Genomic DNA, 15,307 nt, shown 5'->3' on the forward strand with positions numbered 1-15,307 from the left:
CTGTATGAACATTTTTGAAAATAAAAGGTTGGTGTTGCTCATGAAGATCAAAAAACTAAAGAGTTGTCGGATATTAACTGAACCCTAAAGCCCCGTCCATCACCTCTTCCATCGTAACATCTCTCAGACCAGCTAACTGTGCTTTAAAATAATAATTTTTAAAAACTAACATGGTTTGGTTAAAACAAATATTCAAAAAGATTCAACAGGAGGCAAGTTCCTTGCATGTGGGTAGGACTTATTCTCTGGATTTGTTTGTTTGTCCTCTTGTAAGGATTAGACTGCCTGTTTCATCATGTGAGGGTCAGTGTGAGTTTATGTCTGTAGCGCCCAGATTCTCTATCTGCATCCCTCAGCAGGGTCATGCTGTGGTTGGTTTGTTCATTCATAGTGCTACTCCGTCTGTGTGTCTCCAAGGAAGCCTTCTCTTTGTTTTCTGCTTCCTTTTTAGTCATTGTTCTTCCACAAATTACTACAAACTGGAATTTTAAGCAAAATCTATGAATGTTTGATCCAGGAGAAACTATATTGCACACTGTCAAAAAAGGGGCTGCAGTTGTTTAATATTCATGTTTAAGAAGCTCTTTTCTACCTTTATTATGTTATTTATGCTGTATGACACTATTAATAATAAAACTAATGAATGTGTATATGAGAATGTTGATGTAAAATATAAAAATGAGTTTATGAAAGTGCCTATTAAATTGATGCTTGTGTTTGGAGGTTATTTTACGTAACAACCACAAACATCAATGAGTTATACTGGGAGTAAATTTAAAACATAACATTTAAAAAAATCTTAATATTTCTAGATGCATTTACTTTGATAGCCAAAGCTATCAAATGCATGGCACAAAGAGATGCTATTAAGGAACTTTGAGGTGTGAAGAGTTAATATGGCTTGATTTGAGTGATAACAGGGACTAAATGTCTCGCAAAGTAACTGTTGTGAAGTGTTGCTAATTATCAGACTAACAATGAAAGCTTTTACACGCCTGTTTATTACTGTTACACCATACCTGTGTATAAAACTATAGGAATGTTGTTTCTTATTCTTTGTAGTAATTTGAGTCTTTGCTTGTGATTTTCAGCCCAGATGATGTGGGAAGCTGCTGGTACATCCTGTTGTCAGGCTCGGTTTTCATCAAGGAGTCCATGTTTCTTCCAAGAAGCAGGTAAGATCACCAACTGGTCTCAGTGCTATTGGACAGTTTGATCTTCTTGAAACATCACAACAGTGGTGTTTCTACCGTTTAGTGTTCATACTTGCATAGTAGAAAGAGAAAACTTAAAATCTGGATATTCTAGACCACTATATCTTGTTCATTATAACTTATTCATATCTTCTGTAGAATCCAGTCATGACTCATTTTTGTTTTTTACTTTACAAAATTAGGTGTTTAAACTCAATAATTTTTTCACCACAAAGAATTATGAGGAATTTACAGAGCTAAATCCACAGGATTTGAAATGTCTCCCTGAACTCTGCACTGATCAGCACCACTGAACCCAAAACCCAAATGTTAAAGAGCTGGGATTTCACAATCAAAGCTGTAAAATGTGGAACTCTATCTGTGGGCGGTTTGGAAACAATGATCTTTTTATCCTTCAGGCTTGCATAACACACCTACGGCCACTCTGAGCTTGTGGCTAACGCTTTAGCCATTGGAGCAGAACCCTCCTGGCTCTGCAGCGGGGGTCTTAACGGGTCATTCTTTGGGTTCTTATGAACATGGGAGGAATTTAAAATGGCTGAATTTAATCAGAGATGCTGATCTAGTCTGAAACAAACCTCAGTTTCACAAAGGTGAAATTGTGATCTGGATGCCAGATAATAATTTGCAGGTTAGTTAAAGCCAAACGTCTGACTTCAGTCCCTAAAGCTTTTACTAAGTGTTGGTTGTGAAATAGCTTAGCCACTTCTGAATAATGAGCTCATGTGTTAACTGATGTGATCATGGCTCTCAAGTTAATACATTTGGTTGAAATTGTAAATATGATGCATTAACTGCTTAATGATCAACTTTGGAGTTTTATCATTAGAGTAGGGAGGTGGGCATATTATTGCAAAAGTGGTTGTAAAAATCCACATTATTATCCACATTGACTAAACAGAGGCTGATGTGGCTGATGGCAGAAGCTGATCAGGTGTTGCAGTTAGACTCATTAATTTGGCTCTGACCCTGAGGAAAAACATCATGTTGGTGTTGAATCTGAATATTATGGGAAAACCATGTTGCAGGAAAGTTTGGAAAGAGAAGCTGTTGATTGTTTTAATAACATGAACTGCAAACGTCAGCCGACATTAGACAACACTCCAAGATGCCAAGATTCTACCTAATACTCGTTTCACAACATGCAAAACTTGTTTTGTACAGAGGCCTCTATTTTTGGTGCGTAATGTTGAATTAGCCCTCATGATTTTCACAAATCCACCCACTTTTCCTGGATTCATGAGGAAAACATGGGTGATACTGTGTTGCCATTTAGCTGCTGCACATCCATGTTAGAGTCATGTTTTTGTTGGTTTCAATATTCTTCTTCAATTTTCTTTCAATATTCAATATGGGAACCTGCCTGGTGATCCCCTAAAGCTACATAGCCGTTGTAAATATGTGAATCAGGATGGTGTCCATTTGGCCATGAAAATGGCTGTTTGGCTCAAACAATGTGACAATTTCTTTACTACTATCAAAATGTGTAGAATTTCTGCCTCCAAAAACAGTGGTGTTTTGACTTGTATTCTTGTTCTTTGGCTTTAATAACTGAACCTGTTTTCATAACCAGTAATGTGCTACAAATTCTGAAGTTATGGCTGACCCATCCCTTCAGGAGAAATGCTGATACATTGACAGGAAATCTTCCCAAGCCTTGGTTTACTTTCATATTTCACTAGTTAACTGTTGGTCATCTTGTGATTCACAGCCTTCAAGGATGCCAGAGTCAAAAAATCTTCCTCAGCTCTAAATGACAGAGCACCCTCTCAGCTTGAAAGAGAAACCATTTAATAACAGGAACAGCTTGGTTTTTATACTGGGGAACTGCAAGAAAAGTCCTAATCAGTGAATATGTGGAGGCCACCCCATGTTGTGTCTAAGAGTATCATTAGGGGTGTATGACCTCAGTTACTTTTAACTGCCTTGTAAACAATTTCCTAAACCGTTACCTACTCAAATTTGTCAGGCTTCCTCTTATTTAAAATGACTTCTCCTCATTAGATGCATTTTTGAATTGGCACCAGGAAGAAAACACATCCTCCTTCATCTAGTCTATAAAGACTGTTGAGGGCAGAATGGCTCAGAGGGGAAATTGGTTGTGACACGAGGAACTGAATGAAGTCCGGCGGGACTTCCTGAAGCTTTTAAAGATGCGCTGGAATTGGGTTTCAGGCGGACCTTGCCCAGAAATGGCTCTCCGTATCTAGACTGACAGTCAGGTTGAAAACCTGATACGGCTCCATCCTTCTCTCAGTGCCTCTGCTCTCCTCTCTGGTAGCTGTAGTGAGATCGGATCTGGGGGAAGATGAATGACTCAGCCGTTAAGTGAAGAAGTTGGAGCTCTTTGTGCGTGATTTCACCCATGTGTGAAATAAAATACAACTCTTATGAATTAGTGTTTAGGAGTGGGTGATGGCTTTAAAGCAAGTGCAGGAACATGGTCTGGTAAGCTTGATCAAGAGGCATCATGTCTTTATATTGAAGCTTAATAAATCATTATGGAGCTGCTTTAATGACATATTATTAAAGAGTCAATAAAAATCTTTACTTTTCTAACTTGACAGTCATAACAGTGAAATTACACTGTGAAACCATTTTCCATAGCAATGATTAGTTTGCATTTTATAGGCATGTGTTGATTTTCTTCAAATTAGATTAAAATATTTTTGCAGAAAATCTCATTATTTCTTAACCAACTCCTTACTCGCTTACTCAGAAATCTTATTTTACATGGAACCAGGATATTTGACCTTTAGATTTGGATTGACTTGTGGTGATTAAAAGAAAATCTCAAATTAGACCTGAATTAAGTCTTCATTTATTACACATTTGTACACAAATATGCGTTTATTATTGTGACAAACATTTTTCTGCTTGGATAAAGATTATAGATACGTACACACCAATGTTTGCTCATGATTAAGAGAAACATAAATGCATGAATGTCTTAGCTAAACCTAGACAATATAACTTGATTGTGCAGATTATTCCAACTGACCATTTGAAAGACCATTGTTGACTTTGTAAAGGTTCAGCTTACTAAGACATTACTGATTATTTGATGCCCCCAAATTTATATGAACATTTTGGGATTCCTGTTAAAACCTGACCTTGTACAAAGAAAGGTCTATAAAGATTAAAGTGAGCAAGTTTGGTTCTGAACTGACCTAACTCCCCATTTCAAGCCCACACAACACTGATTGCATGAATTTGAGCAGAGACTGCAAATCAGGCCTTCTTGCCCAACAATTCTACAGTAATGATCAAAAATACCTAAACTTGTGGATCTTTCCCACATGGATTGAAGCTTGGATGACATGTTTAACCCCATGGATTAGAAATGGGATCTCACTAAAGTTCATGTTTCGAAAAGAAGTTACGCAAATACTTTGACAATATAGTTTCTTTACAAAAGCCAGCAGTGTAAGTGGACTACTTGCTGAGTACGGATTGGTGTTCTCGGGTTTTGCAGCTTTTCTGACAAAACATCCAATTAACACTATAACATCTTAGAAATTATTTAACTTAGGATTATATAACACTTGAGTTGTAAGTATAGTGTGTCAGTTTTATACCAGCAGTCAATCAAAACCATATTTACGGTAGTTTAATTATGGATTTGGAGTAACTGATTTTGGATCATGATTGCCTCTGAATCCCTTCTCGGTGTTCCTCAACTCTTATTCTACAGATTTTCCGCCATCCTTTCATATGGGGTTGCCTACAACAACTCAGACTAGTTGTTGTAGGCAATCCAGTTTGCTTTGTAAACCTTACAGGTCGGGCGTACTGCTAAATTTAGAAAAGCTAATTGTGGAGATTTTAGTTTTCTATGATGGACTGAGTAACATAAGAGGAATTGTTCTAAATGTTAGAACAATTCCTCTTTATATGAACATGATAACTTCCCCTCTATTATGAACTTTATTAACCCTGTTAATGGTTTAACTTCTTTCCCTTTGTGTCAGTTCATTATGAGCAGACCGCTTCCAGAACCTTCAACCATGTGACTCAAACGTTTCTTATATTGATGTGCATTTCTTTAATTAAAACTCCTAAATGAATCAGCCCCTGGTTAGTGGAGGAAAATCAGGCTGATGCGTTAATTTGTGTCTTGTGTGTCGCGAAACAGGTCAGTACAGCTCAGATTGAAAAGCCATTCCATCTTAAGTTTCTGTTGTATGACTATTTGTGGGTTTTTGTGGCCCAAGTTGTTTTCAAACTGCTGATTTTTTATTTTATTTTTTTTTATTCCAAGCAAAGGAAACATCTAGCTGTCTGGAAGTGCACAGCAGCAGTTGGGAGAGAGGAAGCAGCCAGATATTCTGTACTCCATCTAAGAAAACTTTATTTTTTTTATTATTTGTTATTTGAGCATGTTTAAAATGTTGGAATTAGTAAAGAAATTACATTTATTCCCATTGCTTAAAAATCTCAATAACCTTGGCCATATTTGTGTTTTTATCAGAGTTCATTGAAGCACATGTTCTTGGTAAGTTCTTTGTTGACTAAAAACGGTGGGATATGTAGTTTTGATGTGATCAATGAATGGGGAAAAAAATGAGACTTTTCGCCAGAGCTGGTAATGGAGAAATTAGTCCACATTTAGTGGCTTTTTATTGGTAGATGTCAAGTAAATGGTGGAAATTCTGACAAAAATAGCTTGTCAGAAGTTATTTTCCCCACAAAGACCTGTTGATAGGGATGAGAATCTTTAGCCACTTTATGATCCAATACGATTACAGAACAGTAGGCTACAATGCAACTAGATTTTAATTATTAACAAACATGCTGATTATGCAACCATAAACTGTCCTGTGTCCTGGTGCAGCTCTTAGGCACTCATGGGTCCAATATTTTTGCTCCTCAAAATCATGTGATAAGTTAGCTTTTAGATTAGGAAAGTACCGATATAAAAAATTGGGCCGATATTGATATTATGTTGGATTCCAATATTTAACTGTATGATAATATATATCAATATTGATGTTAACAGCATTAACTTTACTTCTCTGCTTTAGTTAAAACCCCCACCATCCTGCATTACATGACTGTGACTGTCACATGACCAAACAAACATCACATGGCTGACCAACCCGCTTTACTGAAGCACAGTCTGCAACAAAATGAAAATCAAGATTGGTTGTTAATATCAGCCCAGTTTTGCTTATCAAACGGCTACTGGTATATTGATGTCGACATGTCGTCCATCCTGACTTAAGATAGGTGTTTTAACGTTTGTTAATCAAGACAGAGTTGTCATGTCAAAGGTTAAATTTCATCTCCTAACTCTGAATATGAAACAGTGCCAATAACATTGTTCACCTTCTTTGATTTGGTGCTTTACCCATTTATTGTTTTTACAAATCAGTCATGATCAGTAAAAATTTGCTTTTTGACAAGAACCCAACAAAAAAGACTTTCATGTCAAAGTGAAAACTGATAATAGTATTATTAATTTAATAATAGTACTATTAACTTAATAAAAATACTTAATATAAGACGAGTGATTGCATAAATATTCATCCCCTTTAAAGTGCCTGACCTAATTTAGCAGAGGTCCAGCCAATTTGTGCAATTGGTCTCACATTGAGTGGAATTGAGATCACCTGAGTGAAGTTACTGATTTTTAAAGACTATGATCTATTAAGTTTTTATTATTGTTTACAGTAAATTATAGTCACTTTTCAAAAACAGACTAAAATCAATCCTTTTACTGGAATCCAGACACATAAGAGGAAATTCCTTTAAAGTTTCAGGAATCTTCTCTAACATGTTTTACATATTTAAATTTCAACATGACTCGGCAAAGATATCACATCATCTTAAAGCATTCTGCTAGTGGCAGTCAACTTAATTAAAGTATAAACTGTCCAATTGAAATAATTATTAAAAAAAACGTCCTTAAAATAGATTTTCATTGAGTTAAAACTAAAAGACTTAATAAAGTGAAGGATTTTTACTGTAATGGGAGGACAGGCAGTCTACACCTAACTACAACATAAATACACGCTGAGAACAAACTGTCCTCCCTCCCTGTCTCTCCTGCGTTGTGACTGTAGCAGGAAGTGAGTCGTACGCTGGAATGCTGTCTGTTGTCTACTCTAAACATTACGCTGGGAGAGAGGAAGGGCAGATGAGAAAGGGGGCAGAGCTTTTAGACAGGAGCTGATTCACACACACACTTTCAGAGCCACACACTCCCATTTCACAAAACGCAGATCTCCGACAGCAGCAGCGGGTGTGTGCAGAACGATATGCTGCAGTCACACATTAGTCCTGGAGCTTGGGACGGATTTTTGGGACTCTTTCCGGACTATCAGGAGGAGATATTTTAAGGTGTGATCCTGTTGTCTTCCCAGGTGGCCGTGTCACTCTGTGAGCACTTTTAGAGTGACAGGGTGAGTGCTCACACTTCGGCAGCAGCTGCAGCTTCTTCAGTCTGATTCAACCTAAAGACATGATTATAACTCTCACTACATCTTCCATCGGCTCTCTGGAGTTCAGGGTTGTGAGCTTAAAGTGGGGGTCGTCTCCGCGCCGGGAGCTGGTAGCTGTAAAGCAGTCACGTCTGGAATGTGAAGCACGCCTTTGAAGTTATTTGGAATATGTCAGCCAGGAATGGGTGTGTATTTCTCAGGTTTGTAGGGTGGCATGCGACTTTTGGCAACTTTATAACCAAAACAAGACATAATGCTCATGCTGCAGGGGTAAATGTGTGGGATATGTTCCAAATGAATTGTTCTTTTAGTTGTTTTAAACACACTTCTTCCCTTTCTTGTCAGTATAAGTACACTTGTATTTTGGGAAGTTAAAGTCACGAGTCATTCGGACATTCTTAGCCTCAGTGATGACTTCTATTTTGGGTCTGACAGAGTAAAGGTTTAGGCTGTGTGTGATCCAGCCATGATGACCCTCCAAAGCATTCTGTTCATCTTTGCCAGATGGGCGAACGGTCAGCTGCAGTTGATACAGATGCTCCAGAGCTCTTCAAACCCGAATGTGGTTTTCATCAAATTATGAATCATGACTAGTCACTCCTCTCCTCCAGTCTCTTCTCTATACTCTTCAAAAGTGTTGTAAAACTAGGGAATCTAACGTTTATTCAGCTTAAAGTGTTGTAGTGTTAAAATCCAGCATTTCCTTTTTAGTGAGTTTAATACCTAAGCAAAGTGAAGAGATCTTATCCACCCAGATCAGATCCAGGATCCAGGCTTCAGGGTTAGTGATCCCTGTGGAATGACATTTCAGATGCTCAGGTTGGTTGGAATGCTAAAGGGCCACCAAGGCAGAGGAGATGTCTGTCAGAGATGACTGAACAGTAGCAGCTGATCGTTTTCCGTGCTTTAGTCATTTTACTCTTGATAATAAAGGTAAACTGGCTAGTCTATAGAATTAGAGCTTTAATCTTTGGAATAAAACACCTCACACTTTATTTGATATAAAAGCTGGAGGTGAAATGATGTTTGCGTTGTTAGATTCTGATTTTGTAGAAATGCACAGTTTATGTATGAGCTTCACTACTTCTGATGATGCCCAACTTCCTAGTTTTGATGCATCCATTGACAAATTAGCATGCAACTAAACGAGACAGGGATCTGAACTAGGGCTCCAACTAGTGATTATTTTATTCAAATAATCATTTATCGGATATCTTTATTGGATGAGGATATTCAATAAAGGTAAAGATAAAAAAAAAATTGGCACAAATTTTCCCAATTTTTTATCTGATTAAGGCATAATGCATAGCAAATTGAAACAAATAATTCAGCTCATTTTAAAAAAAGAAAATAAACATTTTCTTGTCTAGAATACCATAATATTTCCTCAGTGCATGCTTAATTATTTGAAGCAAAGGATGCATCTGCAGCTAGAAAAATGCTTCTGATATCAACATTTGAAATTTCAGCCCTTTCTGATTGACTTGTCAATACAGTGTAAAGCTGATTGTTTATTTTTTGGATTAACCAGTTAACAGTAGGATAGCAAAACATGTTTACTTTTAGATTTTTTTATTTTTTACAATTTGCAGTTGGTGAAGATTAAACAATGCCGCTTAAGGAGTTCAGCCTAGAACTGATTTAAAGCAGATTTTTTTTTCATCTTAAATACAAAGTGTGTATATTTCGTACAGTTTTGGCTCAATTGCTGTTCTGAATATGATGTTTTCAGCAATCTGCCTTTTTTAGTTTGTATGCTCCAATAAATTATTTATTAATTACTTCATCAGTTGACTATTATTTCAATAGCCAGTTCATTATGATTAATCTGATAAATCGTTTCAGCCCTATCTGTAACAACAATCTGTAATTAAAGATAATATATGCTATTTTATTGCACCATTTTATTCTTCTAATTCAGCAATGTGAAGACTTCGTTCAGCAGTTTTGCATTGTACATGGAGAGTGTGTCCTAGTCCAAGCAAGTGAAGGACTAAATGAATAGCAGGGGGTTCAGTAGGGTACTCATCATTGGTTTAAACAACAGTAAAAGAAAAAAAAACAATCTGTGTTGCAGCATTGCTGTGTTAAAAATACAAGTGTAATGATTCATTCTGACACATTTCTTTGGTTGTTAAATTTGTCTTTCTGGTTTTGGAAGTTTCCCGTCCTATGCAGTTCTCAGGAAAGCTGAAACAGGGCTCACTTCAGCCTAAATTCCTCTTTGCTTGGTAATTCGTAGGAACTGCTCCGTGCATTTCAGCACCATCAGTTCTGCTGATAAAAATCAAGTATTTGCATTAATTGTAGAGGTGCCACCATCCCAGTCAATTCTTCACATAATTTCTGCTCTTGCAAGATTTTTTTTTTTTTTACTTTCACTGCTAGTCCTGGAGCACTACAAGCTTTAATCTCCAAACAAGATAGTTTTGTGTTCCTCCCCCATGCTGCACTTCCATAATCCCTGCTTTAATATCTCACATTGCCAGCGGTGCGTTTATTTTTTATGTAAAATTGAGCACTGGATTACTAATGTCAGGAATGGAGGAGCATGATTGAACATGTCACTCTGCTGTCTGCACAGGGTGGCCTGATGCGTTTGTGATATGTATATGGGTGGAAACACCGCTCAGAGCTGCTGGGAGCATCAGAAGCAGACTTTGCTTCCTGTAAAACCACTGCCTCCCAGACAAATCAGCAGTGCTGGAAACCAGTTGCAAAAGAATTACAGCATTTGTCTTCTTGTCGAGAACTGCAATAAAAATACTGAGTAAGCTCTTCGCATCGGTGTGTTTTGTCCCGTGGTGGAATTCAGGCTTGTGTTTGTCAGGGAATACAAGCAGAGTTACAACGGCGTTAGACTGAAGCTCAGGCAAAGCAAACAGCAACAATCAGCATTAACCCACTCACTGCCATTGCCCTCAAGCTGCCGCTCATGTTTTCTTTGATTTAACACAAGCTTCTCGGCTTAACTTTTTGCTTTTTAAATTGTTAAGTTATCAAAGGGAACTTGGAAAAATGCATTTTGTCACTAAAGAACAGACAGGCTGACAAGAGTTGATAAAGTTTCTAAGAGTCTTCTACTAGAACAAGAAAAGAAAAGCCAGCGAGATCTGCTTGGAGAAATGAATGCGTCTGATCTGTGCCATTGCAGCCAGCTAGTAATTATTTCCCAGCGTGAACAAACCCCAGCTATAACATGTAGCCACAAGCCCAAAGTGTTTATGTCCTGCTGGGCCTGAGGTCTGCTCTCATTGGCCACTCACTTAATCTCTGGGCACCTTTACCTACCTGAGATACCAAAGGTTGCCAATGGATTTTAAGCATCTTTATAGCTTTATAACAAGCGGTGGTCCACTGTAGTTGTCATCCATCATATATAAATAGATAATTAACATAGCTTTTTTCTCTTGGACTTTAGTTTTCTAAAAGCTTTTGCTTCACCCTGGTTGTCAGTTGTGTGGGTTTCCACTGTGGAGCCCAAATCTGGGTTGTTTATGTAAATAATGTCTGCTGAAGCTGAAACATGTTCCTCTCCACAGAAGAGTCCAGGGTGGGATCAAATACCCTGAAATCAGACCAATACAGCATTTATCCTACAATATTTCAAGGTTATTATGGTTTAAAAGCCAAGTAAAGTCACTCCAGACAGTGTGGTAACACGTAACTGTAAATGGACTTTAAATGAACTGCATTGATCCCGAATCAAGAGTCTGTGTGGGAGAGGTCAGTGGTTCCAGTTAGGAAAATAAAAATCTGTCACAGTGACCACACTTGCTAACTTTAGTAGAGTCACTCCAGACCTTATTTAAAAGTACACAGTGCAACGTTAGCAAACTTTAAATTAATCACTGACACAGACATCATTGTTTCCTTAACTTTGGCGTTAGAGGAAAACTCTCACCAACGCTGCAAAAACACAAAGTCATACCAAGTATGTTTGTCTAGTTTCTAGTGCAAAGACCTTACTACATTTGCAAAGACCTTACTACATTTGCAAAGACCTTACTACATTTGCAATAAGACAAAACTAAGTCACAAGTAAATTTCCAGCACAATAAAGGAGGTTGTTTTAAGTAAATAATTTGAGTAACTTCCCATAAGTAACAATATAGCAGTAGAACCAGTACCTTTTCATCAATATTAAGAAATTATTCACTTAAAACAAGCTCCTCCATCTTGCTGAAAAGTTACTTGTATGTGAGTTTTGTCTGATTTCAAAGGTACCACAATATATAAGGTAGAAACTAAACCAAGAACATTTGGCAAGATTTAGTGTTTTTGCAGCTCTGTCAAGGTCAAGGTTTCAACCTGAGGTTTTCATCCAGAACTTGTGCACAATGGGTACACTCTGAAAATAATTTATATTATGCTAAAGTCAAAAAATGTTAAAAAATGTTAGTTAATCTCCTTGTTATCTCTCAAAGGGGAATTAACCACCACTACCAACTATCAAGTATGATGGTATCTTTCAAACGTAAAAACTGTTAATGATCAACATTACTTGAATGTGACAAAATGTTAAGACTTTTTAAAATAAAATAGATGCTTTTGATTAAGAGGACTATATTTTAAAATGCTCCTGTATCTCAGTGATGCAAACAGAGACGGCTTGTTACACTAATTCCAGTGAATCTCAGGAGTTTGTCTAACCAAACAATGAGCAAACAATCGAGATTTGGGTCACATTCTGAAGCAAAAGATGTTTAAAATAACAAACAAGGACACTCTTGTTTGTCTAGATGGGAATCATGTTCTGGACAAAGGGATCATTCTTCCCAACACCCACAACTAGGATCTGCACATGCTTAAAGTTTCCATGGCTGAGAATCTTTTTTTTTTTTTTTTCATTTTGGATCTTTGCTGCTTCTAATATTTCTCTGATCATTTGGAGGAGGGCTTGCTGTACAAACTGACGTCATGAGAGTGGAGTTTTCCAGAGCCGGGTGTTTCCCTCCTGAATCTGAAAGGAGGCGGTGTACAGTCAAAGCTTTTCACTGTGTTTGCGTAGAAATATGCCAACATTTATGGGATTCTCCACTGATCCTGATGGTCAAAGATGAACAGAGAAACATGTTCATATGTGAATATAGTGCAAGTCAAACCAGACTGCTTTAAGGTGCATTATTGACATTATTTTTATTTTTTTGTAATCTTTTTGTTTAGTTTTGGGAAGCGATCAGCAGGCAGCCTGCGGCGTGGATGTGAATGCATCGTCCTTGAACCCTCAGAAATGATTGTGGTGAGTTTATTTCTCTGCTTTTTAAACTCCTGCTCAGAGCAGACTTCCTTTGTTGTTATGAAAAGTGTGAAATCTGATTTATTTTCTAAGATAAATAAGCATGGAAAAAGAAAATGTGGCAGATGTTTATTTTTTTCTCACTTTATTCGCATTGTCATTCCTTTGTTGTATCCTTTCTTGTCATTATGTTCACTTTCCTTCCATGTACCCTTCCTACGTTCCTTCTTTCTTGCTTCCTTCTTTCCTTCCTGATTTCCCTGCTTACTTATTTCCTTTCATTTACTCACTGTGGCCACTTTTTCTTCTTCCTTCATTCCTTCTTTCTTCTATTTCTGATTATTTTCTCCTTGCTTTCTTCCTTCTTTGTGTTATTCCTTCTTTCCTCACTTGTGTCCCTTTTTTGTCCTCCATCATTTCTGTTTCCTCCCTCATTCTAATTGACTTCATTCTTTGATTACTTCCTTTCAGTTTCATTCTTCTTTCCTTCCACTTTTATGTTCTACTTCTCTTTTGTCCTCCATTTATTCTTTCCATATTCCCTTCATTCTTTCTTTTCTTCTTTATTTGCTTTTGTCCTTCCTTCCTTAATAACTTCCTTTATTAATTTCATCCTACTCTTTACTTTTTTGTGTCCTGCTTCCATCTTTCTGCCTTTGCCTCATTCCTTCCTTCTGCTCTTCCTATCCCTTACCTTTCCTTGTCTTCCTACTGTTCACTGTAGAAGTATCTTCCATAAATATGAAGCCAATTTTAGTTTATATTTTAAAATGAAAGTAAATGCTGGGAGCTCAGTATGAAAGGCTTCCTCTGTGTAAATCCACTGAAACTTCAGAAAACAGCCATTAACGTGGACATGAGTTCACTCGCATGTTGCATCATGTCTTAATGGATTATTGTTAAACCCACAGTTATCCACTTACCACCTGCAGTGTGAAAGTTGCATCATCCTGTGTGGCCTGCTATATAAACTATATCACGTTTTAACACAAACTGGGCTTTAGATTGGAGGTCCATTCAACATGTAGATATGTTTGATATATTATTAAGGACCAAGACCTTTGTGTTCATTAAATTTAGATTTTTCCCTCTTAATGCGGCTTTGCTAAAATTAAAAGTTGCTGAGAATGAAATTTCCCCTCAGAGCGAAGTGCAGCGGCCAAATTGGCAGCAGGAAACAGTCATCTGCTGAACAGAAACTAACTGGGGCCTGAAGTCACCCCATAGACTGCTGAGGATCCTGCCAAGACACATTCAAACAGCTGCAACTTCAAGTCTGTTAATACACCAATGCAATGCATTGGATCTGTTGACCTTTCAACTTGCAGTCTTGAACGCATCACAGTTTAAAACTTGAAGACGTGAAGAAAGCCCAACTGGAAGTTTATTTTAAAATGAATCTGCCACCTTTTCACAGATGAACCCATCCTCAGAGTGAGGTTTTATTCTTGGAGGCTTCATAAATAACACAGAAAGTAAAAGTCCTAATATTAATTATCAGTTTCGTGCTACATCAGGCCTGAGAAGGTATAGTATAGAATAGAATAGAATAGAATAGAATAGAATAGAAGTACTTTATTCATCCCAGCAGGGAAATTACTTCGCAGTTACAGCATAGAGACAAGACACTAACAACTACCACTGAGTAGTAGTTGTAGATAAAATAAAAATAAAAAATAAAATATAAAATGCTATAAATTGTAAAAATATGAAATGCTGTTAATATAAAAAGCAACTTAAGAGCAGTCCTTGCAAAGATTTAAAAAAAATGCAGATATGTATATGTAAATATATGTACAGCCAGTGTGCCACAGTGCAGTTGTGCAAAATCGGACTGATTGGTGCAGAACAATGATTTAGCTTTTATTGTACAGTGAGATGGCATGTGGCAGGAAGGATTTCCTGTATCTGTCCCTATGACAGCGGAGCTGGAGCAGCCTATGTGAGAAGGTGCTCCGCTCTCTGTCCACTATGTGGTGGAGAGGGTGCTGTTTATTGTCCATAATAGACAGAACCTTCTTCAGATTACTGTTGCATGAGACACCAAAAAGCTGCAGATATGACATCATCAGTAAAATACTACTGCAACATTTCTTATCAATGTCCTCAGTACTAAACCCGGAGCATTACTTTGTAACTACATCACTCCACTTTGGACAAGGTTTGTGTCGATAAGATGGCTTTTTATGGTCTATGGCTTCATGAAAGATAAATGTGCTCATATTTATGATCAGTCCATAAAGAAGAAATGAAAGCCACTAAATCAAATCTTATGACTCAAATAAAAAAACAAATCTTGGTACAAATATGCTGATTTTATTGATGGGTTTAACATGAAGCTAAGTGCTGAGTACTGATCATGTGCAAAAAACTGTCCTTGTTTTCTAGCTTCATCCAGCCACACTGTACAA

General features: G+C 37.3%; 1 protein-coding gene across 12 annotated transcripts in view; it reads left to right on the top strand.

Annotated features, from left to right (window-relative positions):
- rapgef2b (Rap guanine nucleotide exchange factor 2b) overlaps positions 1 to 15,307 on the top strand; it is a 104,158-nt gene that overhangs the window by 42,085 nt on the left and 46,766 nt on the right. For 8 of the 12 annotated variants that reach the window (XM_032555724.1, XM_032555727.1, XM_032555729.1 and 5 more), the window contains exons 4-5: positions 1,092 to 1,175; positions 12,824 to 12,899. In XM_032555724.1, the coding sequence (XP_032411615.1) occupies positions 1,092 to 1,175; positions 12,824 to 12,899 (160 nt within the window). Of the gene's footprint in view, positions 1 to 1,091; positions 1,176 to 7,415; positions 7,858 to 12,823; positions 12,900 to 15,307 lie in introns of those variants that run through there. The other 4 variants (XM_032555733.1, XM_032555734.1, XM_032555735.1 and 1 more) reach the window with 4 other exon arrangements.

The sequence above is a fragment of the Xiphophorus hellerii genome, chromosome 23 (genome assembly GCF_003331165.1).
Source record: "Xiphophorus hellerii strain 12219 chromosome 23, Xiphophorus_hellerii-4.1, whole genome shotgun sequence".
NCBI classification, from domain to species: Eukaryota; Metazoa; Chordata; class Actinopteri; order Cyprinodontiformes; family Poeciliidae; genus Xiphophorus; species Xiphophorus hellerii.